This window comes from Pygocentrus nattereri, chromosome 6, assembly GCF_015220715.1.
Source record: "Pygocentrus nattereri isolate fPygNat1 chromosome 6, fPygNat1.pri, whole genome shotgun sequence".
Lineage (NCBI taxonomy): Eukaryota > Metazoa > Chordata > Actinopteri > Characiformes > Serrasalmidae > Pygocentrus > Pygocentrus nattereri.
The window spans coordinates 44,734,299-44,760,487 of NC_051216.1; the positions used below are offsets into that span (position 1 = coordinate 44,734,299).

The window sequence follows — 26,189 nt, forward strand, 5'->3', positions numbered from 1 at the left end:
TCAGTACAGATTTGAGTGCCCTCAAGCATATGCAATTTAACACAGAACACCTTGAACCCGGTCTCGTCCGCAAAACCAATTATTTTCTGACAGGTGAACGCTCCGCTCTGGAGCCTGGGACTGGGATCCTCTCGCTCTGTGGGAGAATTTGTTCCATCCCTGCAGATAAAGCTGAATGCAGTGGTCTCACTGGAAGGATTTCTTTATTAGGCCTCTCTGTGAACCTGGTTTCCACAGAAGGACATACTGGTACAATCATAAACTGGTTTCTGTGCTCAACAGTCCGTCCGATCCAGCGTGGATTTTCTCAAAAAATGCCTTTTTAAGCGTATCGTGGATATCGGCAGTATTTAAAGAACACTGGGTCGCTGTATTATGTAACTAGTCCTGTTTAAGAAGTAGTTGGGGGCTTTAGTACAGGCAGTGGTTCTATATAGAACCATTTCATGCTGACATGGTTCTTCGCGTGTTGAAATACTTCCAGTTAATGCTTTTTGAACATGCAAGGAACCATGTCAGCAAGAAATGGTTCTATATAGGACCATTGCCTTTACTAAAGCCCCCAACTACTTGTTATATACTTATTAATAAGGAAAACCAGATCCAATGAATTTCATTTTCTTTCTTAAGATGGTTCTACATAGCAGAACCCTTTTTGGTGCTATATAGAGCCATTTTGAGGACGGAAATTCATTGGAACTGGTTTTCCATGGCCGAGTAGCTGTACACAAACCTAAGATCACTATGCGCAATGCCAAGTGTCGGCTGGAGTGGTGTAAAGCGCCGCCACTGGACTCTGGAGCAGTAGAAACATGTTCTATGGTGTGATGAATCTATCTGGCAGTCTGCTGGACGAATCTGGGTTTGGTGGACACAAGAAGAACGCTACCTGCTGGAATGCATAGTGCCAACAGTCAAGTTTGGTGGAGGAGGGATAATGGGCTGGGAATGTTTTTCAGGATTTTGGGCCCCTTAGTTTCAGTGAAAGGTAATGTTGATACTACAGCACACAAAGACAATTATATGCTTCCGGCTTTATGAAGCCTGGCCTTCTTATCTAAAGTAGTGCCCTGAGACTTTATTCGCCACACCAGGTGATTTCAGATTTCAAGTAGGTCTGATAAGGTAAGCCTTATCAATATGTCTTGCTAGCTAGCTAGCCACCTTCAATCTCCCTCTGCCCTCCTCTTATTCGTTGCTAAGCAGCTACTTTTGTGCGCTCTGCTTTAGTCACTAACAGAAACAGTTGCAACAGGTGATTTATTTCATTATTTGCAGGGTGGTCCATTGGCAGGGCCTGATTTTAGCCACACCCCTGCATTAGAGCAGAAAGTGAGACTGCATCCCTGTCCCTCGGGGCCTCATGGTCAGCAATTAGATCCCATTGTGTGTCCCAAAGTCCGAAAATCAATGTGAAACATTACAAATTGTCACTACTGAAACACATTTTTTGTGTTTTAATAAAAATATGATTTTTTCGCGCGTTTCTCAAACACTAGAGGGCGCTCCCGAGCGGGTCCAAAATGAATGGGTTGATATGGAGCAGTTGAGCGAAATCATAGTTTATAGATGCTTATAAAAGAATGCAGTCATTTCCTGAACACAGAACAGCATGAAACGTTTTAACACCGCTGTTACATTTTTAAGAGCTTTTAAACTCGAGTTACAGGAGATTAAAACAGCACCTCATGTAGATCTATGACATCCGTGAGCGCGAACAGCCAATGAGCTGCTCCGCTTGCCATCAACCAGCACTCAGTAGCAATATTGCTAGCGGCCTGCTGCTCAAAATCCGTTTGCTGTAGAAAAAAGGGAACATACAGGAAAGTTTTCCTCGCTTTTTAGTGACATACGTCCTTCTACTTTCCAGAATTGAAAGAAAGTGCTGGGCGAGTGATTAGAAACTATTTTAACATTTAGTTTTTAACCATTTAGCTCCATTTACTCCCATTCATCGAGACGACCTCACGGGCGCCCTCTGCTGTTTAGCAGTCCTGTTTTTGATATAATGGGGGAAATAGGAAGTAGCCAGGCTCCTCATAAACCGGCTCTGGTTGTGCTATTTATTAGCAAAAATTGTCACTACTGAAACATTCGTTAAGGGTTCAGTAGTGTCAGGGTTGTTTTGTTAGTACAAAGATTCAGTGTTAAGTTGTTTATTTTAACCAATTAAACAGAATTAAGTAATAGGATCATTCAGAGCAGTCAGTTAAAAGCTCAAAACAAGTTTTAAACTCCGACTTTGAATCAATTCGGCAATTGATCCATACAGCAATGGCAGGACACCTCTTTAATATGACGTTCCGGAGACTTGGTGGCCTCTAGCTTTTTGGAGAGGAGTTTGTTACACCTCTTGTATTGCTGATTGTACAAATTTAGCCATGTAAAAAGATAAATCAACAAACTTGAGCGTACGATAGACCTACAGTTTCTCCTTTCACATGAAAAACCTCCCATTTCAAAGCGATTCACTACCGGGCTCCTAATATTAGAAACACATTCTACATTAAATAACGTTGTTCTTTCATTCAGTACTTCATTCACTACTGTGGTCCAGTGTATTTCAATGTAAGGTCAGTCATTAAGTTGCTGCTCGTCCCTGTCTCACGTTTAATTATTAATCAATATTTATCAGCTCTGTAAAATCAGATCTGGCGCCCAGCGGCCTCCATTAATCAGCATGAATAGACCTGCTGAGGCAGCGGGAGAGGAACTGGCAACCTCCGTCCGCCGTACCGAGAATCGATGCAGTTGATCCCGGATGATATTTCACACCATTCGCATGAATGTAGGACACAAATAGAAACGCCTGCACATCCGAGCCAGTCAAGGCCTCTTCAAATCATCTTATTGTAATTGGCAGTAAGAGGTCAGGCGTGCGTCCAGATCCCTGCAGCCTGCGGCCCCACGTCCTGTGAAAGGAGGGAACAGAGCCAGACTTGCACACAACACTTCTACATAACATTCGTTGTTCTGACAATAACTGCCACAATATTACACTCGCAGGGACTGCATTTACTTCTGACAAGTGGGAATTGCTCACACCGGTCATTAAAGGGACCAAATCACGGAAAACATTCATGGAATATTTTCCACACTTTATTGAAATGATTCGTTTTTGCGATGTCATGAACACCAAAACATCAACATGTTATCCGCTTATTCAGCCTACAGTAGTTTAGCCCTGCCCAGTTATGCAGGCGCTATAAGGAGTGTTTCAGCCTGAACTGCTTTCGGAATGAGGCACAATACAAGGCAGCCAATCAGAACAGAGCTCATTTACATGTATCAGTCTTAAAGGCATAAAAACAACAAAAGTATTCACATTTCATTCTAAGCAAGTAAAAATGAATTAGTTTAATTCATTAAAATTGAATTGTTTCATTTTTGGTATCACAACTGATAACGTGAATTTTATGCTATGTACATCACATTGAATAGATTCTACAGTATTTTATAGTAATAGTGTCATTACTATTTATTCTTAAACAACATTTATTTTTAATTTTACATATTTATTCAGGTCAGTGTGGCCCTTCAGTATGGTGAAGCCACTATTTACTATATTGGGGCCATAAATCACTGTCGAGGCCACAAATTACTGTATTGAGGCCACAACTTAATATATTGAGGCCACTAATTAATATAGCGAGGCCACCGTTTACAATATTGAGGCCATAAATCACTGTTGAGGCCACAAATTAATATATCGAGGCCACTATTTAATATAGCGAGGCCACAGATGACTATTTTGAGGCCATAAATCACTGTCGAGGCCACAAATGACTGTACTGAGGCCACCATTTACTATATTGAGGCCACAATTTACTATATTGAGGCCACAAACTGATATAGCGAGGCCACAATTTACTATATTGAGGCCACAAACTGATATAGCGAGGCCACAATTTACTATATTGAGGCCACAAACTGATATAGCGAGGCCACAATTTACTATATTGAGACCACAAACTGATTTAGTGAGGCCAAAAATTACTGTATTGAGGCCACGATTTACTATATTTAGGCTATGAGCTATGAAAAACTTAACTCATGGTCTCAGCGTAGTAATTCGTGGCCTCAGAATGGTGATTCGTGGCCACGCCTTATTAACAATCACCATGTGACGTTAAGAGCTCCTTACAGATCGGCTGCAGCGCAAAGGGCAGACGTACATGAGTGAAATGGGCGGGGTCACTTTAAGCCCCGCCGAACTTTTTTTTTTGAATGTCAGCTTTACCAGCCAATAGTCCGGAGGATTTTGGTTTTGTTATGATTATACAGCCAATAGGAATCGAAGGAATTCAAAAAGGGGCGGGCGCTGATGGCGGCGGTGGGAATAGACGGATAGCGACACTGGCCGGTGTGAAGGAAGAGGAGGGGATAACGGCGAGCCTGGACAGACTTCCAGGAGGAGAAGTTTAACTGGGAATTCAAGAAGCCTTGTGTTGACTTATCGCGGTTATATCGCCATTCGCGAGGGAAGAGCGACTCCGCGCTGTGTGTTGGGCCTCGGCCTGGGCGCCGAGTTGCTGGCTGATCCCGGCTCCGAGGCGGCGCGGCCGGCTCCGAGCTGCCCTGATGTTAGGAACCGCCTGCTCTGGCTCCAACGGCTCTGCTGCGACTCTGCTCTGTCTGGACCCGGGGCTTCTTCGGCTCTCTCGAAGCCGGGACGCGGCCAGAGGACGCCGGTAACTGCTATTCGGACGTTCGCCTTTGAGAAGGACGGCTTAGCGGGCTTAAAAGCTCACTTAATTCCGCCAACCTCGCCACAATGCGCCCAGCCTCGCTGGCGGCGTTAGCCTAGCTTCGCGAGGGAATGGGTGGACGGACGGTGGCTCTGACGGCCAGCCTCGAACAAGCCTCGAACGAGCTGCTGTTTGAAATGGATAAATGGATATGTGACTAACTTAGCTAGGCAGCTGACACTGCTCTGGGACTCCTGCGTGGATGAAACGACGCCGCGGAGTGTATAAAAACAGGACTTTTCGCTAGAAGTCTCGTTAGTTGAGGTTAGCTTAGCTAGGTTAGCTGTCTCAGTTAGCCGCGTATTCTGCTGCAGCTCCTCTCCTCCTCTCCTCTCTCCTGGGTCTGGGTGGCCCTCAGACAGACTGGAGTGCAGTTCCTCGATGTTGGCTAGCAAGCTGGCAACTAAATGGTGACCATCTCTCCAGTGTGGTGCTGAGGTTTGTCCGTTGTAGCCCTATGCTGTTCGGCTTGATTCACTGGGAGCGGGCCCACGTTCATTCCTATGTGATGTGCCTGTGAGCAGCGGCTCCTCTCCTCCTCCTCCTTCTCCTCCTCCTTCTCCTCCTCCTCCTCCTGGTGTACTTTACAGACACACTTTCCACGCTACTGGGAGCGGTGTGTCATGGGCAATACAGTATCGTGCTGCGTGTCTCCCAGTGGGAGCCCAAAGCTCCCACGGCAGGCAGATCGCTTGGAGGACTACCAAATAAACACTGACCTGAGCGACGACACCGGCCCGTACCTGCAGCACATCAGTGACCGGGAGCTGCCGGACGGTAGGTTTTTTTTTTTTTTTTTTGGCTTGACTCATGTTTGAAGACACCTTCTCATCCAAGGTTTCTTCTGAAATACCTTTGGGGACTTTGTCCCCCTTCCCTGCCTCCAGATCTTCTGGCATGGCTTTAGACTAGATCAGTGGTCACCAGCGCTGGTCCTGGAGAGTCTAGTTCCAACCACAACCTGCCACACCGGCTGATTAACTTTCTCAGAAGCTCTTGATTGGCTGGATCAGAGGCATTAGTGTTGGGTAAGGAGGGGGCAGCAGGTTGAAACTAAACTAGGAATGCAGGTCTCCAGGAGGAGGGTTGGTCACCACTGAGCTAGATGTCAGACCATTGCTGTGAGGATTTGAGGTTCAGCAACAAGAGCATCGATGAGGTCAGGTGTTGGTGTTGAATGATCGTATCTGGATCGTCCAAAAGGTATTGAATGGTGCTTCATCACTGGAGAATGTGAAAGGCCAGTGCTGCAAGGCTTTATACCCCTCTGGCCAAAGCGTGGCATCAGCTTCTTTAGAGCATCCTTTTCTTTCGACAGTGCTTTTCTATGGAGGTACAAGTGGAAGTGGGTGATGTGCCCCAAGGGTTATATTGCGAAGTGTTCACTGTACATGATCAGTCACAATATTTATCTATTTTCCAGACATATGATAAACTGGAACATTTGAGGGGGAAAAGCTTCAGATATTGCCCTTAAAGCCACGTGATCAGGTATAGAAGGCTGTCTGGATGCTTCTGGACGTATGTTGTATTTCTTATTTCTCCTGAGTGGTAAGTGCATGTCACCTGCTGTTATCCGGTTCCCTGAGCTCCTCATCCCGCGTTTCGGGTTACTCTTGACGACGACACAGAATTTATTGCTGTTCTTCTGTTACTGGAAGTTCTGCTGCCTGATCAACGATGTTGACCAAAATAATGCCCAGCATTGGGAAAGCATTTAAGGTTTAGGTCCTGAAAGCCACTATCCAAGAGTAAGCCTTGCATTTTGGGGGGGTAGGGATGTCTCCGGTGTCCCTTTGGGACTCTTTCAAGACTTTACTGCTGTTTATCTGCCCCCCGGGGAGCCTACATGGCGGCTAGAAGTAGCGTCCTGTGCAGGCGCTTTTCCAGCTGTGGGTCGTCGTGTTGGCTCTAAGCACACACTGTCCAGCCATGTGGTGTTTGCTGCTACAGCTGCTTGTAGATCTGGGCAGTGAGGGCATTCCAGGCTGCCCTGTTGAGTTTTTCCAGACAAGAGAGCAATAGGAATGCCCAGCGGACCGGCAGAGACTTCCAAATATCTGTGCTATTTGTGGCATTCCATTGAAGGTGGACAGCTGTACTCTCGCTCGCCCACCCTCTCTCTGAGGATCAGCGGAAATAGTCAGCATTAAAGGGGAGTTCTGCTGACTTATAGTGGTGGTCATAGGAACCAGGCGTCACAGTATCTACAGCACAAATGCAGCCGCTTTATTTACTACCCAAAACTAAGCGGAAGTACAAGAGACCTTCTGAGTTTCTGTATGTAATGTTGATTGTGATAAATCTGAAAAATGATGTTTGCTTTGTACAGTTTTGCCATATAATATTCTGTATGCACCTCTCATGTCTGTATATGTTTAAAGAAATATGTTCTGTATCACAAAACTGTCGCAAAACGACATCTCAGCCGTCAGGGAAAGTATTTATCGTTATTCGGTACATGGCTGCCCCCAAACGTTTAGCTTTTTAGAGCCAAACTGGAATGTTTGTGGTGGACTGAGGGCCAGAAAAACAAACCAGTATGCCAGTGTAGATGTCCGAGACGGTCCCATTTCATGGAGCTTTTAAAAATGCGACACAACATTGTTGCATTTCGCTGTTGTCGGAGGAAAACCTCATATCTCCAACACGAGAACTTTACAGGGGAGGGGGAAAAAAACACGTTCTACTTTTAATGCAAGTCAATGGAACCAGACGTTTTTCCAAGTCCTACTGGGTCATTTCTGTTGGTCCATTCGTCATGAAATTATATCAAAACGGTAAAAATAGAGATGAGGTTTTGTTCTGACAGCAGTGATTGTACTATTTAATAAGCTATACGTAGTGTAAAATTAAGTTTGGGTGAGCGGGTGGGGTTAAGGGATCTCTCTTTTGGGCCAGGTGAAGTCTTCGTGAGTCAGTTTCGCCCCACAGGACACACTTTCGACAGGTCTGATTTAGTGCTATAATTTTATGTGATGATAATTTTAGCTTTAAGGCGTTAAATTCTTTGGTTGTCTGGTTCCTGTCACCACCGCTATGAACAGTTCTGGCCATTTAATTAGGCAGATATGTAGAAAAGTGATTTAAATCCCTCATTAAATGGCCATGGACTGGAAAGACAAATTCAGGGGTGCACTGTCAGCTACTAAGATGAACAAGCTTGTGTACGAACGACGTAGATTATGACGATGGTCAGGGTTATCTTGACCTGCATCCTAGCCGCCACGTAGGTGTGGGTATACATCTCAGGTATAAATGCAGTGAGACTTTATTGCTGACATAAATCCTACTTTAAAATCCCCCAGCCTAAAAACTTTTCGTTCTAGAGGCTTGTCCGTAACCTCGCCTCGCATGTCTTTTTCAGCGAAAGCGCCTTGCCCCACCCCCAAGGGTTATTTTTGACATGGGGAGCATGTCAGTCCCGGCTTAGCACGCTCAGCTGCTGGGAGATTGACCCATAGGTGCTGTTTGAATGGACAGTTGCCTGTGCAGAGCGCAGCTTAAGCATTAGATTGACCCTTCTTAACCAAAAAATGTGAGATATTTAGGGCTGTATGTGATCAGTACATATGCTGGGATACCATGATCCTCAAAATATCACTTAGAAGGGTCTGGTTTTACAGATATTTTGTGATAATGGGCTGAATGTGTTCCGTTAGAGAGGATTCTCCTTGGAAAACTGCTTTCTTTAAAGTGCTGAATGGAAAACTGTGGCTTTTTAGCCCAGTAAGAAAATCAGCCAGCTCTCTCAAACTGCTGGGCTTGCTGGCTAAGCTAGAAGCCTATAGACGGTCAGCATTCTCACTAATTCTGCTGCAAACAAGCAGCTCACCCTGACCTATTGATCACACTCGGGTCCAACAATGATACCAATCATCCATCCATCCATTTTACAAGCCGCTTCTCCGTCAGGGTCGCGGGGGGGGGGGTGCTGGAGCCTATCCCATCAGTAAGGCCATTATCATGTGTGCATATCAGCTATACCCCCCCCCCCCCCAACCACCCCACCCCTGGTGTGAATGGCCGGTGTTGAGTGGATACCCTGCTGATGGGTTTAGGGGTATTCAGGCCATGATGGACAGAGAGAAGCTGAAACTCCGTTTGAAAACTTCTTTTATTCGCTTCTTGGTAGGTCTAGCAGAGGGCGTGGCAACCCAAATGTTAAGAAGAGCTGTTTTGTCCTTTTGGCAAAAAGTCATCCTGCCTTGAGAGCCACAGCGTTGAGTCCATTTACTGAAGTAACTTTTTTCCGTCTAGTACGTCTCGGTATGTGTTTGTGTCCTAACACAGACTAAAAAATACAATATAAACCAAAACGCAGATTTAGTTTGCTCTGCTTTAAGCTTTAGCTGAGCTATCGCTGCTTCTCTCGCATCTCCAGCAGGAAACTTCTTCTCAGTTTCTTCTCAGTAAACTGTCTCAACGTTTGAGGTCACAGGGCTGGTTCCCTAACCACCAGCCTGTGACTGCCCGAACGCTAATTGTGTGGGAGAAGCCTCACTGGAGAATGCGGGCCTCGTACCATTTAAGGTGGAATAGGAAAATTTGAGCAAGAAGCAGGAGAAAGAGCAGCGACTTCAGCCTCACTACTTTTTAGTGTTTGACAGTTTCCCGCTGCAGATTAAACGCAGGGAAGTATCAGGAAAGCAGCTGGAGTGATTATGAATGCAGATTAAGTCCATTCGTCAATTAATTATCAAGCCGTTTCGTTAGCTACTATCTAGGTGAGATTGTTGTCTGTGTTGCTATGGTGACCAGCAGTCTGAGCTGGTCTTCAGGGTTAAAGGGTTAATCAGCAGTTCTACATTAACTCAGCAGAGCTTTATTTTTGCCTGCAAATCTAGTTCTGCTGTGGAGCCTCGGAGTACGCGAGTGGTACTCCGAGGTACGCGAGTGGTACTCTGAGGTACGCGAGTGGTACTCCGAGGTACGCGAGTGGTACTCCGAGGTACGCGAGTGGTACTCCGAGGTACGCGAGTGGTACTCTGAGTACTCGGTACTCAAGAAAAAGTATTCTTACTTCAGTGAAACAGCCACTCAAGTGAATATATCACTGTAGTGGAACGTCTTAGTATATTTCCCGTGCGTCAGCATAGCAGCTGAAGTTTGTTAGGCTGTGTTCTTCTATTTTTGGATCCTTTTGGTCAAAAATAAAACAATAAAGCTATGGAGTGAGAGGTGTGAGCAGCAGCAGAGAAGTCCAGGTGCTGGACCGACAAAAGCCAATGAAATGAAACCTAAAAAACTGGAAATGAAGTTGGGAAATAAACGTGAAGGACTTCAGTAGAACTGAGTAAAAAGATCACTTTCCTCACAGAAGTACATATGAGTGAAAATATCTTCGGGGGGGGGGGGGGGGGTGTTTTTACTTGGTCATCCCTATTTTAATATCAAGGCTCCGTCAGTTCTCACACTGCCCATCCTGAGCCACGTCTGTTAAGAATTAACCTGCCTCAGCCTCGGTCCACTTGATCCACATTGCACACTAAGCAGTTAAAGCTCAGCTCCACTATCGTTGATCTCCCCAGTATCAGCCACAGGACTTGCACATGTTTGTTTTGCTGGTCAAGCTGCCTAACCTACAGTGAGTCAACAGTACTCAGCACACCACAAAAATGAAGATGTATGGACCCGTTTTGGGCCAAGTTTGTGAAGTTCACAGCCTCCCATTCTTGAAAAATGGTGAGGAATGAACAGTAAAAAGTATAACAACGTCTCGCTCTCTCGGGGGGTAGGATAGCCCCCTTCTCCCCCCATCACTCGACACGAGATCTGGTGGTTGGCGCTTTCCTCTGAGCGTGTTCGGCTGTCCAGTGACGTCGCGTGAGCGGCACTTTGAAAAGAGACAGTGGCGCTTCACGGGTCTCGGAGGAAGGTGGCCTTCACCCTCCTAGCGCTGGTGGTGTCGTGCGATAGGGGGGTCCGAACTGGTGGGTGGAATTAGGCAGAAAATGTCCCCAAAAATAGCTTGTCATCACATGAATGAACTTTTGTAGAATGAATTGAGATTTTGAAATTTTATTTAATTGATTGATTTATTTATTTTACGTTGAGAGAGTTTCATACGTAAGAATGAACTCGTCTGTTTTCCTTACAGCTTCAGAATTGACCGTCCCTAAAAGTTACACACCAGCAGTAGCCCTGTGTTGGTCAATTTGCTTGTCAATAAAACATTCCTTCCAGTCAAAGTTGGGCGTCTGTTGACCTCAATACAAACAGGCCCGGCTTCACACTTGGGCCCAATCCCATTTCACCCCTCACCCCTACCACTGAGCCCTTAGCCCTCTGTTTTGCACATTCACGTCTAGGGGTAGGGTGTACCAGTTCTTGTTGAGATAGAGGGGGTGGGGCTACATGGCCCCCCAAACAAGTTTTTCAGAGGCACTTCAAATAGAGTGTTAGAAAAAAAGAAAAGCCGGCAAGGTGGAGCACAAGAGACCAAAGAAACCCACAAATGTAAGTATTTTCTTCGTTGTAAAATGACTATTACTACTGAATTATTTTAGTTTAGTGTCGTTTCAGTGTATTTTGGTCGTTTTCTTCATAACGAGCATAAAAAATCGCTACAAGTGTGCTAATGTCATAACTTGCTAGCTGATTTTCCTGTTCCACCTTAAATAGTCCAGCAGTTCTGATGCCTGAAGCACCAGAATGCAATTTAAGGTGGAATGGGAAAATTCGAACAAGAATAGCTGACTTCAGCTTCGTATCACCAATAAACCAGTGGTGGGTGATAAACAATTGCCCCCCTCCTATCACTGAAGTCGGGCCGGGTCGCCTACAGAGCGGCGCTCCTCGCCTGTTAATGAGGCATCGTTGTTGTTGCTGTTGTAGTTGTAGTTTGAGGGTTGTCACATTTCGTAGGGCAAGATTTCAACCACTGCCCTTTCTAACTCTGTTCCAAGGGGTTAGGGGTAAAAGGAAGAAATGGGACTGGGCCTTATAGTCAAGTTTGTCTTACAAAACTCTTGGGTCGACCCTTCAACCAAGGAGCACATTAATATATAAAGAGCAAAAGCTAATCTTGGATTATCACCAGGATCAGTAGACGTAGATTAAATTTTATCAGAAGCTCAAAGAAGAAGAAGCTACAGGGTCTCTGCCATCATAAGGGTCCCATCCAGAACCTGCACCGCATCTCCTGCCAATCGAGCAGCTCACATAACGTGGTTCTGAGAGGTCAAGTGACCTCCTGCTGAGGCTTTACTGTACGACCTAGCATGACTGGCTCGAGGCCAGCGTCCCTCTATTACTAGTCCTGGCTTCGCTGAGCATTTTGAGTTGCCAGTTCTTTACAGCCCCTCCCAAGCATGTGGTAAAGTATGCTGGACCTTATCTGCCAGTACTAGGCCCGTGCCAGAAGGTGGGATTTATGCTGGGGGCATGTCTGTACCACCTTTATAAACGGCTGAGTTTGTTCTCGCCACTTTGTAAAATGCAGTGCTTAACCCTGTGGAACTGAACAGCCTGTCGGCCTTGAGGTGGGCCTCCAGAACCCGTGTCTTAAGTTTTCATTTTCATTTATTTGCCACAACCCAGTCCACCAAGTTCAGATCTCACTTGTTGCGGCTTAATGATATTGTGAAATCGAACGACTGTGGAAAATGATTGCAGCCGGCTTAAATAATTGCAGTAATCTGAAATAATTGTGGTTGCATTAGGCAGTTATGTAATAATTGTAGCAGGCCTACGTTTCACACATTGTGCTGCACTTTGTCCAGTTGAACAGGACTAGTTAGGCCCTCTTTGTAGACAAACATGCAGTTGGTCAGTTCTTTAAGTACTGACAATATCCACAATATGCTCAGAGCAGCGCCGAGGAACCAATCACAATCCAATCGTAAGAGGATGTGTTGGAGTTTCTGACTGGCTCCCTTCAGTCTGAGAGGAGATGAGACCCCTGAGCAGAACTCCTGCGTTCTCCACTTCAATAAGAGTGAATCCGTCACAACGGATGCGATTTTCATCGACTGTGAACTTCCAACAGCTCAGAACGTTCGTCGCTGGTTCCACAGCACTGGATGATCTCCGAAATCCCACTGAAAGAGCCGTGAGTGCAGCCACGCCCGACACACTCAGTCCGGTCTGGGATGAGTTTGACTGTGGTGTTGATGTCGTCCGTACAGCTGGAGGAGGTTCAGACTGAGACCTTATGCTCATTTAAACCATTTACAGTTCACTGCATTGATCTGTAACGACTTACAAGTGAAATAAGTCGTTGAAATCAGATGAAGCTCTTTGAATCACCCTGTAATGTCCAGCCTCTGCTTTTCCGCCTGGCCCTGAATGAGCACTGTTTAAAACAAAGTTGTGCCCACGGTCAGAACCCAGCTTTAATCTCCTTAATGAACTGGCTTTGGGCAAACGTGGAGCTGAGAGGTCCGGGCAGCGCAGATGTGGGGCGTCTGGGCTGGAAAGCTGCAATAATTCTTCAGTCTTGTGATTGACAGTGCCTGATGGAAGCTGGAACAGAGGGTGCACTTGTTATTGGCCTGCTATTTCCAGCACGTTATTGGTTAACGTTGTTTGTGCAAATGTCCGTGATGGTACCTGTGTGCACTCTTTTGCACGTTTTTTGGCTTGTATGCCCCCCCCACCTCCTTCCTGGTTGGCACACCAGAGTAGGAGCGCCATGGATAGTGTGAGGGTACTGTGTTCTCGTCTGGTGCTACACAATGAGCTCATTGTGCCCGGCGTGTCGCGACTTAAATGTCTGTGGGTTTCGTGTGATTTAAATTTCATGTACTATGAATGCTTGCGTCGTCTAACAGCTTCGTGTAAAGCTACGTTTTTCATTAGAAACAACATTTAAAGTGTTTCTAAGTGAATTCGGACGTGCCTCAGATTTCATTATAAAAACTTTCCCTCTGTTTTTCTCTTTCTCTCTTTTCCTGATGTTTAGATTTAGCTTTAGAGTCCAACCCTTCAGATCACGCCCGTGCTAGCACCATCTTCCTCAGCAAGTCGCAGACAGATGGTAAGTGGCAACTTGGGCTTTAAGAATTTACATAATGAAACCGTTTACAATGATTATTTCTCCCTCTTTGAGTGTTGAGTAGTCATATTACATTAGTAGTAACGATGATTCATTACGCTTGCAGTTGCCAGCGATATCAGTTCACAGCCTGACCTAAAAATAATGTCATGGTAGATTTTGATGAGGTTGCTTTTGGTTGCCAGCAATACACCAAAAATATATACATCGATCAGGCCACTTACTGTATAGCTGCACTCTGTAGTTCTACAGTTACAGACTGTAGTCCATCTGTTTCTCTGATACTCTGTTACCCTGTTCTTCAGTGGTCAGGACCCCCATGGACCCTCACAGAGCAGGTACTATATGTGTGGTGGGTCATTTCCGTTCACTCTATTAGACACTCCTACCTTGTAGATGTGAAGTCAGAGACGACAGCTCATCTGCTGCTGCACAGTTTGTGTTGGTCTTCCTCTAGTCCTTCATCAGTGGTCAGCAGTGTTTTTGGTTGGTGGACTATTCTCAGTCCAGCAGCGACACTGAGGTGTTTAAAAACTCCAGCACTGCTGTGTCTGATCCACTCAGACCAGCACAACACACACTAACACACCACCACTATATCAGTGTTACTGCAGTGCTGAGAATGATCCGCCTCCCAAATAGTACCTGCTCTGTGAGGGTCCATGGGGGTCCTGACCACTGAAGAACAGGGTAACAGAGTATCAGAGAAACAGATGGACTACAGTCTGTAACTGTAGAACTACAATGACCAGCTATACAGTAAGAGGAGCTGATAAAGTGGACAATGAGTGTAGAAACAGGGAGGTGGTCATGATGTTACGCCTGATTGGTCTGTATACTGATACGCGTTGTTGATTGATTGATGATGTCTAACGTCTTTTTTCTTTTTTTTCTTTTTTTTCCTTTCAGTACGGGATAAGAGGAAAAGCAATCATATAAATCACGTAAGTCGGTTAAATATACTTCTGGAGTCAGTGATGTGCTGGAAAATCTCTGCCCATGTGCTTAATGATTGGTTTTCTCTGCCAGGTGTCTCCCGGTCCCCTCTCCAAAAAATACAGTTCTTGCTCGACGATATTTATTGACGACAGTACGGTTAGCCAGCCCAACCTAAAAAGCACAATCAAATGGTAAGTGGAAAGTTCCATTGACGTCTGCCTGCCTGTTGACTTGTGTGTCTTTGAGCAAACACATCTGCTCATTCATGCAGGTTTCTTGGGACAAAATGCAGCTCTTTTAGTCCTTAGAACGTGTGAAATAATTGCTGTTCAGTATACTGTACAGTATTTCAGCACAATCTATTGTTATTGGCCAGTGACTCGGCTTTGTTGTGTTGGCTGGAAGTTCCAACACGTTTATCAGTTCTTGTATAGATTGAGGGTGTTTGCATCTTATTGGGTGAACCACGTTGGAATTGCAGCCACTTTTATACATGGTGCCTCCATTTCAGGAGATATTGGTCATCTTGCCTTCGGTCTTGCGTTCAGTAAGTGAAATTCATGCTCAGTGGGGTTCAGGTCGGGTGATTGATTTGACCAGCTTTCCGCCTCTGCCTCTGAAGAAGTCTCGGCTTTAGCAGGTCATTGTCCTGCGGTTTTAAGTCATTTGGCGGTTTAGAGTCCTAAAACGATTGAGCAGGTCGGGCGTGGCTGCTCTCACGGCTCTTTCAGTGCGATTTCGGAGATCATCCAGTGCTGTGGAACCAACGACGAACGCTCTGAGCTGTTGGAGGTTCACTGATGACGAAAATCACCCTGCACAGTTCTGACGGATTCACTCTTATTGACGTGGAGAACGCAGAAGTTCTGCTCAGGGGTCTCATCTCCTCTCAGACTGAAGGGTCAGAAACTCTAACACTCCCTCTTACAATTAGGTTGTGATTGGTTCCTCGACGCCTCACGTCCAGCGTCTCACGACGCCCCGTACATTTTAATAACAGACGACTCTCCGACGTTTGAGTTTGTTAGTGTGGAGACGTAAGTAGTTAAGTTAAATGACTTCCGGTCGTCTCGTGGACCGCGGGTGGGACTACTGCACCGAATAAACGCTGCATTCCTTAATGCACCAGTAACTCGGAGACACTTTTCATGAGGTGGCCGATTAAAAAGGGAAAGGGGGGGTTAAAACTGGACTGGACAGCAAACGTTTTTTTACTTTAACACGTGAATTTTTTGCATTCAGTGTGTCAGCAGCAGTGTTCAGATAGCAGAGCGTATTCCAGGAAAAAATTGGCGTCTGAACGGCAAAACCTGCTCCATGATCTGCCAGGCCGCGTTGCTATATTAGGTCTAAGCCCATCAGCGCACCAGACAGACTCTTAATAGTGTCTCTGTGTCCCTGATTGGCTTGTTCTGACACTTCAGCCTCTTGATGTCCTGCTTTACTGGCCTTAACATTTGTTTGGTCCTGAGCGATTTCGGTAGATTTTCCGACTGATGTTGCAGTTTAAATTCTGATATTTTGTAAATTAAGATTCATGCCTGACTTAATTTGGCCAAAAAGACCAGAATCTCCACCTTTTTTGGCTTGACCCTGAACGCAGTGGGCCAAACTGCAAGTAAGTTGTGGTTGTGATGTCACAACACATGGAGGTTGGGTTGCCACTGATCGGTCTAACTCCCCTTCAGGGCCTATTCCCACTCTTAAAGCTTAGTTTCTTAGTAGGTTCTTTAGGAAAGATAGTGGTTCTGTGTGGAACCATAAACTCTGTGACTCACTCGCTTGCTTAAAAAGTTCTTTGCATGATGAAATGGTTCTTTTAAATTGATGGACATTGAGGTGTACGTGGTTCTATATAGCGCATGTCTATTCTTACAAACTTAATAACAGAACCCCTTTTGGTGCCTTGTAGAACCTTATATACGACACATTTTCCTGCAGTTTGATGAATGATTTTACCATACGAAGAACCATTTAAGCATATTCTTGGCTTATTATCTTCATATTTATATAGAGTTCAGTGATTAGTCTGGCAAAACGCACGACCGACGTGAACGTTTCCTCTTTTTGATTGTATGAAATTCATCAGACCATTATATCAAGTGAAATTCGATGGGCTACATTGGTTGGTTGTGTTTATATTTGCTTGCATTAAAACTCTTAACTTAAATCTGCTTGTGGGCCTGTGCTAGAGTACAGAATCAAACCAGCAGGTTATTTAAAGACTCTGCACCACATGTGAATCAAGCTGTTCTGTACTTGCTTTTCGTGTGCTATAATGTTTTTTTTCCTTCTGTTTTTCCAGTGTTACGCTAGCAATATATTACCACATTAAGAACAGGTATGTCACTGCACCTTTTCAGCCTTTTAATGGAAGTTTTCTGTCCGACCAGTAAATATAAACAGGTTTTGCTCAAACTGATGTCATTTAAAAAAAAATAAAAAATTAAAATCTGAAACTTTTCACTTCCAGGGATTCAGACAGGTCGCTGGACATCTTCGATGAGAAGAAGCATCCGCTGTCGGTGAGTGACTGTCGGGCTGATTTGCAGAAGTAACAGACGGTTTATTTCGCTGTCAGACTGTCTGAATACTAAGTAGTGCAAAAAATGCAGATTGTTTTTGAGCATGGGTCAGATACCGTTGTGTTTCTCTGAGCTGTTGAACATAGAAATCACCTGACGTGCATCTATTTCCAGAGTTAATTTCATTAACTTAATTCCAATTCGCTCCACTTCCGCTTCATTTTCCAAGCCTTTTAGTTTCTCCGAGATTTGAACTGGTTTTCAAGCATTTTTGCTGAAATCACTTCTTCTGATGTTTTGATATAAAGTCTGTTTTATCAAACTTCTAATGGTCTGTACTGTTTTCCACTGTCATTTGAAAGGGTTTATTAGTGTTTGTTGTGGTTTTGTAATGATGGTCCAGGGGTTTTTTGGTTTGTTTGTTTCCTAGAAGCCCATTTCTGCCTGGTAGAGGAGAAAAAATATTCCTCTCTTTCTGGCAGATTTTTTACTTTTATTATTTATCTCAAAATATTGGTTTATCCTGAAATACTTGCTCACTAATTTAATGATTAGTAACTCATAATTTCAGCATAGGACATTGATTTTGACATTATTTTGACATAAAAAGTCACATTTTGACATAGCCGTGCCACTAGAGATGCCCTGTGGTGTAGCAGTCATATCAGTATCAGCAGATTATTGTCTTAAAAGTAAAAAAAAGATCGGCCTGGTCAGATATTTAGATTTTACAGATATTTCAGTCGGACATTTAATGGGATGTTTATTGTACTCAAGAAGAATAGAATGGGCTGTAACACTGATCCAGATTGTTTTAATTATGAACGTTGTTGGATCTCCGCCTCAGCCAGCAGCTCCCATATCACTGTATCCGCAGTTGCTGCTCTCTTATTTGCCTTTGTTGACTGGTCATCAGTGCCTCTATATAATGTTTATCTGCATTGTTACGTTGCTGACAACTCAGCCTGGTCATGTTCACATTACCGGGTTGAAGTGGCACAAATCCGGGTTTTTTGCCCTAATGTGACTCAGATCTGGTGTTTTCAGGGCCGTGTGGACGCAACGCTGATCTTTTCAAATCCGACCTGAGCCACTTTTATACGTGGTCCTAGATCGGATACGAATCCGATTCGTGGCCATGTGACCTTAACGTGACCCTCCGATCGGAATTCATCTGCTTTTTTCCTGCTGTGTGTGTGCGCCATCATTCAGCGTTACTATGGCAACAGCGTCGAACAGACGTCAAAGCCTGTAAACGGTGGAAAAGCAGCTCATCTCTCACGCATCTGATGCAGTGATTGTCACGTGACGTCACTGAGTAGGAGGAGCTCATGAGGGTCATTTCAGGACGCCGGTTCGTTCACATTAACGACAGATTTGAGTCACCTAAACGAGTGTGAACCACCGTGTTCGAGAGATCGGATTTGAGCTTTATTGGAACTCAGCCCGGAATTGTGAGCTGAACTCTTAGGAGCCAAATGCATGAAACTGTTTTGTGACCAAGGCAAGGAAGGTTTTGACCCTGTGTTTAAATGTTGCCATTGGCAGAGGGAACAAGTTCCTGATGACTACTCGCGCACGGACCCTGAACACAAACTCATCTACCGATTCGTCCGGACGCTGTTCAGCGCCGCTCAGCTCACTGCTGAGTGCGCCATCGTAACTCTGGTAAGAGAACATGCTGGTGGTGGGGCTAGTTGGGATAGTTTAGTAGTTTTTTTATTGTAAGCAGATTTAGCTGAAATAGAACCATATTTCTATGGATGAAGTCCAGCTTTAGACTAAATTACACTGAAAAATTGGTTTAGTGTGAAAATTCACTTTACAAAGAACCTAGTTTGATGTTGTCCAGCGGTCAAGTCAGTTAACCATTTACATAATGCGGTTTCCTACAGGTCTGAAATACTCTTTGGTGCTGAGGCAGAGTGCGACACCAAGTCTAAAGCATAAATAACATTCATAACTAACTTTGTCTTTGAGTGCGAGTGATATTTTTAGCCAGTTTGGTGTGGAAGAACTTGACTGGCCTGCACAGAGTCCTGACCTCAACCCATTTGAAGCAACTTCAGCCTCATTAAAAAGTTGAATGTTGACATTTTACAAAAAATGATTCTACTTCTGAGAAAGTTTCCTGCCAGAGATGCGAGAAAAGGAGCTGTAGCTGAGCTAAAGATTAAAGCAGAGCGAAATAGGTCTGTTTACGTTTATATTTTTTAGTATTTTATTAGTCTTATTTTTTAGACATTTAGCACATACTGAGACATATTTACAGCCACAGTGCTACTTCAGTAATATTGAGCCATAATATTGTGGCTCCTAAGGTGGACTGATTTTTGTCGGGACAGATTGGCTCTTCTTAACGTTTGGGTTGCCACCGCTGAGTTAAGCTAACCCAGCTTGGACCTTGGACCTTATAGAGCGAGGAGGGAGAGATGAGTCAGCCTAACTAAATGCCTTCTCTGTTTACTCACCTCATCCTGTCTTTTCTTTGGACAATACCCAAGTGGAGCTTTATAAGAGCATCTGCTTAATGACCATATTGCCTATTAGTGCCGTTAGCCAACTGGATTCCATTATGTAAGTACGAGGGGGCAGGAATCAGGCTTTCCGAGCGAGTCACCAAGACCACCACTGAGGAATGTCACTAAAGTATAGCTTATGTGTGAGAAATGCTGTAGAGAGTTAATATAATTGGAGGAGTAGAGGTGCATGTTTGGCTCCTCAGGTTAAACTGCTAGACCCTCAAATGCTCTTTACTGTCCTTAGAGCCGTGACCAGCAGACATAGGAACAGGTTCTTCCACCAAGCAGTGTCTCTAATCAATCATTTTAAATTCAATGCAAATAATGCAAACTCAAATTTGCCAATAATTGTAATGGTAAAATCTATATTGTCAGATTAGTTTTAATTTTGATACTGAAATACATCCCTCAGCCATATGGACATATATATTTATCAGATAAATATTTATCAGATAATCAGATAAAATTATATAAGTAAATTTTGACGTTTGAAGTTTCTTTTAGTCCATTTATTATGAAATTGATACACAATGTGTAGGCAAACCTGTATTTTGAAATTATATCAAGAACAGAAAAACCTAAAAAATGAAGATATGAGGTTTTGTTCCAGCAGCAGCAATATTGATGATATTATTATTATTATTATTATTATTATTATTATTATTATTATTATTATTATTATTATGACACACTGCTTAAACCGTCTCGGGCTATTCCACCTAACGTGTTTGTTTTATATTTCTGTTTATATTTATACTGTATATTTCTTTGTGTGTTTGATATTAATTGCCCTTGCCGGAACAAATTCCCAGGCTGATTTTGATTCCGAATCCAGATGCTTAGCCCTGACGTTGCCTTGATGTCCCACTAGAGGGCAGTAGGTTACTGTAATCTAACCCTGATGGGCTGTCTCAATACAAACCACCTCTGGCAGCACAAATATGACCCCAAATAATTAAAGCACAATCGTTAGCTTGTAGCTAATTTTCCTAATCTTATTAATGGGTCGTTTGATTCCTGCCAGCAGCGTCTTTTACTGTCACTGGGTTAGTGTGCATAACTACAAGAGCTGAGCTGCAGTGCTAAAGCTTCTCTCCTCTCTCACACGGTCTGTGCTGCAGGTGTATTTGGAGCGGCTGCTGACGTATGCCGAGCTGGACATCTGCCCGTGTAACTGGAAGAGGATCGTGCTGGGAGCCATCTTGCTGGCCTCGAAAGTGTGGGACGACCAGGCGGTCTGGAACGTGGACTATTGCCAGATCCTCAAAGACATCACTGTGGAGGACATGTAAGAATATGCGTGTGGGGCGCAATGTGAACAGTGTCACCATGTGTTGTCACCATGCATGTTGTAACCGTGCCCAGATCTTCAAAGACATTGGCCAAGAAAGTCTGTGTGGGGGTCACCTGACGTGACGCAGGACCACAGTAACATGTTGAGCCAAAGCGTTATGGCCAAAATATATGATGCACACAAGATATTTCCTTGATGCATTTATATATATATAATCAATATATCCATGCTTTTTTTAAGCTTGAACAAACCCATTTTGGAAATATTAAAAACTGGGTACAATTTTTATTTCTATTGCATCACCACATCCACCTAAAGTGAACCCTAAATCAGAATTGACCTTGTTAATTCAGATTTCAGGTCAGAACACTTTAAAAGATAAAATTCTTGTTTTCCCATGGCCTTAGCCCCGCCTCTAAAACGTTTTCTGATTTTTGATTACATCACGGCACATCAGCTGACTGGGCACAATGATATTAACCAGTAACATCATGTTTCTGGATTAAAACTGATGTTGGCCGCCGTGGGTGACATTAGATCAGTATGAAGTCGAACCACATTCTCGACCCTGTAAGATGGTTATTATTCTAATTATTTCTGTATTTATCTCTGTATGGCAGATAACGTAATCTTGCGCGTAACACTACTGATGAAAAACAGAGTTTTCTCAAGTTTTATTATCAGTAGGTTGTCAGGAAATCGCGGAAGCCAAAGCCACACAAGTTGTGTGACCAGTTTCTGCTCCGCCGTGTTGAACGGTATAAACTCTCACTATGACGCGACTCACATGCAGAACGGACTGAAACTTTCCGATAGGGAATGTAATCGGATACAGGCGTTTACACGGATATTATTCTTCCATTTAACTGATTATTTACAGGATTACCCACCTCGTTCAATCAGATAGAAATTCCGTATGGCGTCAATCGGACTAGTCTATTCCGATTGAGGTGTATACATGGACGTATTGTATTCCGATTATCTTGTAGCCGGATTATTAACAGATTATCAGGCTGCATGTAAACTTGGCTAATGTCATGACAATAGCGTGAAACCATAAACAGCTGCTGCCTCTTGTAAACCCCCGTGTTAATGAAATAGCAGCTCTTTTATGTACCAAAGGTGCCCCTGATATGCTCAGAAAAGCTAGGATTATCACATTATTCCATTCAGTGTTGGTCCTGATGCACGTAGCACTCTCCTACCAGCATCCCCTCATATCTCTGCCAGCGCAGGTGTATCAGGTTTCTGGCTGAAAGGTTCGGTCAGTATCGTTGGCTAGAAGTCCTACTTGCTCTCATACCGATACCTGTGCAGACGATGCACTGAGGGTTTGTATGTATACGGTCTCTGTGCCTGCATTCTGTTCTCTGTTTTTTGTAGTGCTACCTGTATGTCTGTTTGTGTGTTTTTGCAAGGCCGTGTCCCTTTTCTTCTCTCCTCCCCAGCCCCATGCTCTCACAGGTCTATTTTCATCCCCTCCATTGAAGCCGTCTTTGTCAGCCTGTGGGCTGGCTGGCCTCAAGTGCTCTCAGCACCCCAACATAATGGCCCCGGCTCTCGCCCACTCCATTTGTTGCCCCTGGCGACCAGTATCCCCCCCACCCCGCACCCTGCACTCCCCTTATGTGTCTTCTCCCTTAAGCATCCGGGCTGCTGTCTCCACGGAGACTGGCTCACCTCTGTCTCTCAGAAGTGACTGGATGGGAGCGTCTTTATGATGAGCTGAGGAACAAGGAGAGATGCTGGTCCATTGGATTTGTCCTCCGTAGAACCATGAACTGATGTTGTGCACAAGGCCTAATCAAATTTAAAGGCAGTGGATCAGCAGAAAGACAAATGTAGTGTATCCCCAAAACCTCTCAAACCACATCCGGCTCATTAAGGCCATGCGGTCTTATCATTGAGTGTGTTTACATGCACTAGTAATCTGATAACTGCAGAAAATCAGACTTGGTTAGTAATCTGATCAATGCTTTACATGCAGTTGAGTGATCAGACAGTGGGGGAAAAAGCAGAGTCTGCATGATTCAAACAGTGATCGGATTTCTGCTTTACAACCGGCCAACAAACTCGCAGAAGTGACATAAACCTAACGTAAATCTCAAATATTTGCCTGAAAATATGAATATACGTCGCTCCAAAAGTGTTTTGCTGTGTTTCACGGCAACATTGCTCTCTTATTTCTAGTACCACCTGTTTCGCACCTGCGCAGACTGAGAAATCCGATTCAAATACACTGAGAAATCTGATTACTAGCTAAAAGCTAAAATCCAGCTCTCTTTATCGAAATTCTAGACCTTACTCCGATCTCAGAAATCAGAGTTTGCTGTTTACATGACCATAACTGCTGAAATCCGATTATAGTCGGATTACTGAGCGCATGTAAACACACTCATGGTGGTTTAGGACTTGCTGTGAGCTATAAAAATGAACAAAACTTAACAGAAATTTTGGACGATGTGCTGTGCACAACTTTATTTCTTCTTCAGAATCCAGCTCCCCTTCGTGTGCATGCACCCCATGCAGGTATATGAATTCTAGATGTGGTGAGACCCTTGACTTCCAGTGTTTAGAGCCTTCTAGCTCCACTGTTCAGAACTAAAGAAGCAACATTTGGACAGCAAACATCTCTCATCTGATCTGCGTATGGGGTAAATGGTTTTAACAAGCCTTTGTGCACTTGGTGTGTCATTGCCCTTCCCTGGAATCCCTGGCAGCACCTTAAACACTGTTACTTTACCTTATTGGCTCAAGTGAAGGGTGAAGGATGAGCCCTCTGAGGGGCGAGTGATCAGGTAAACACAAACGTCAGTCTCCGCACAGAATTATTGTGTCCTGACGCGTTTCCCTTTTTTTGAAACCCTAAAATAACGGTGGACGTACATGGCACCATAGCAGTGAACTGCTTTAAACTGCTCAGCATTTAAAAACCATAGCATTTACTTTGCTGGGCTTTAGGTTGCAAACTGCTTCACCTCTTATACATGACTGCTGATACCTTAGACAGCGTGATAAATCTACACAGCTAAAGACAAAAACAACGGCTCTGCCCCACAACTCTACACACCAAGTCAGGCCCGTGACGCCGTACCGTTCGGCCCGATTTTTAAAACTTTCTATTCTTATTTCACCCTGAGATGCGTTACAGTTCCCAGCGTGCACTGCAACAAAGTGCGTGTTCTGACCCCCTTCCTCCAACAACAATCTCTGGGCCAGGGGTTACACAAAAAGAAGAGATGCCTGGTGTCCAGTTCAAGCAAATAGTTTTAAAAAAAATACCTTCTTGGCCACTTATCCTTCTGGGTGCTGTAGGTCTTTGGGTGGAAGGCAGGATACACCCTGGACGGGTCACCAGTCCATCGCAAGACAGACAGACACACACGTTCACTCACACCTAGGGGTAATTTAGCATGTCCAGTTGGCCTGACTGCATGTCTTTGGACAGTGGGAGGAAACCCACACAGAAGACCCTGGTCACCCAGCCAGCCCTTCTTGCTGTGAGGTGACAGTGCTACCCACCATGCCACTGTAAATGAGTAATTCAGTGCATGAAGCATATTTTGAATAAACAGCGGCCGGTGTGGGTCATGGCTACGTGTTACGTAATAAAGGAAAACCACAGCTGGCCCACACATTCCTGAGGTTTTTTTGTTATGGCCCTTTTAGTGGTTGAGACAGTGGTTGACACCCCTGCTCTACGACTTCTAGCCAGACAAAGTAATTATTCACCCAGTTTAATGTCCATTATGTTCAAACTTCTCAAAGAATGTTTTGCGTCGCATGGTTTGTATGGCGAGCCAGTGACCTCGCTGGAGCCAACCTGCCGAGGTTGACTGCCTTCTGTTTGAATAATAAATAGTCCACTCTTTGATGTCCGCACATCTCCTTTTGCTGCGAGTGGCCACTTGTGTAACGTAAATGTGACGCACATCCGGTTGGAGAGTCAAAGCGGGAATGTTTTTAAAAAAAAAAAACAAACAGGGGCCCAAATTTGATTCTTCCCCTAAGAATTCCATTAATCGGACTATTCAGGAATGGGGAAAGTATCCGGCTCGGAGCTTCTTGTAGAACTCTCGAGTTTTGTCCTAGAAAATTCACTGTAATCTTTGTAATGGGGCAATTTTGAAATGGCGTCGATGGCCGTCCCGCAGCAAAGACATTTTCCGCTTGTGAGAGTAACACGAACGAAGAGCTGCCTTTCTAAGTCCCTGTACCTCTTCCATCAGGAACGAGATGGAGAGGCACTTCCTGGAGCTGCTGCAGTTCAACATCAACGTGCCGGCCAGCGTCTACGCCAAGTATTACTTCGACCTGCGCTCGCTGGCCGACGACAACAACCTCAGCTTCCCTCTGGAGCCTCTGAGCAACGAGCGCGCTCAGAAACTGGAGGTGAGCATCGGTCATGGCACCAGCTAGGAGAGCTGATTTGCCTCGTGTTGATCAGTTGAACCAGTTAGCTGCATGAAACTCGAGTAACAGTTGCAGATGCAAAGATCAGTGTTTGGAGAACACCATGAGCTTGAGGTCTATAGCATAACGTTTGTGAAAAAAGGCTAACTGTGGTTGTTCCTGGTGCAGGCCATCTCCAGACTGTGTGAAGATAAGTACAAAGACCTGAGCAGGGCTGCCATGAGGAGATCCTTCAGCGCCGACAACCTGGTTGGCATCCGCAAGTCCAACGCCGTGCTGTCCTAGACCCCTGACCTCCGACCACTGAGTTTGTGAAGCCCCCGTTCCCTCTTCTGGAGCTCAACCCCTCAGAACTACAGTCCCTTCGTGTCCTCCGGTAGAGACTTTTCACCGGTCCTGTCCCCTATGAGAACTTCAACCCAAACCAATGCAAAATGACCCGTCTACATAGAAACGAAAACTGACTGAATGGTTTTGTTTTGTTTTTTGTTTTGTTTTCTTTCGTTTTTTGCTTACTATGTAGGCTACTAGCTGTGAAACTTGTCAGTTTTTAATTGAAATCAATTGCAGATGGAGTATTTTAAATAAACACTAATCATGTAAAACGTACGGTTTTCCTTTTTTTTTTTTTGATGGACTCGCTGTTCGTTAGGGCTGCCGTGTGCCAAACGTGGACAGCTGGTTCCTCGTGACAGGCCTGTTTAATTGTCATGGGAAGTTCTGTGCCCGAGTGTTTGTGATTAGTCAGGA

General features: G+C 44.5%; 1 protein-coding gene across 1 annotated transcript; it reads left to right on the forward strand.

The window, feature by feature from the left end:
• The first annotated feature begins 4,329 nt into the window (after window positions 1-4,329).
• ccnyl1 (cyclin Y-like 1) lies at window positions 4,330-26,048 on the forward strand. Its single transcript, XM_017703030.2, has 10 exons — window positions 4,330-5,525; window positions 13,654-13,728; window positions 14,656-14,690; window positions 14,776-14,876; window positions 16,991-17,026; window positions 17,159-17,210; window positions 18,759-18,878; window positions 20,854-21,020; window positions 25,256-25,418; window positions 25,608-26,048. The coding sequence occupies exons 1-10, from the start codon at window positions 5,372-5,374 to the stop codon at window positions 25,722-25,724; spliced, it is 1,020 nt and encodes a 339-aa protein (XP_017558519.1). The 5' UTR covers window positions 4,330-5,371; the 3' UTR covers window positions 25,725-26,048.
• The last annotated feature ends 141 nt before the right edge of the window (window positions 26,049-26,189 follow it).

Bases quoted from the DNA above. Each gene is read 5' to 3' on its own strand.
- ccnyl1 (XM_017703030.2), top strand. From the start codon at position 5,372: ATGGGCAATACAGTATCGTGCTGCGTGTCTCCCAGTGGGAGCCCAAAG. The intron at 14,691-14,775 runs GTAAGTCGGTTA...TTTCTCTGCCAG, and splicing joins AAAGCAATCATATAAATCAC to GTGTCTCCCGGTCCCCTCTC. The intron at 18,879-20,853 runs GTAAGAGAACAT...TCTGTGCTGCAG, and splicing joins AGTGCGCCATCGTAACTCTG to GTGTATTTGGAGCGGCTGCT.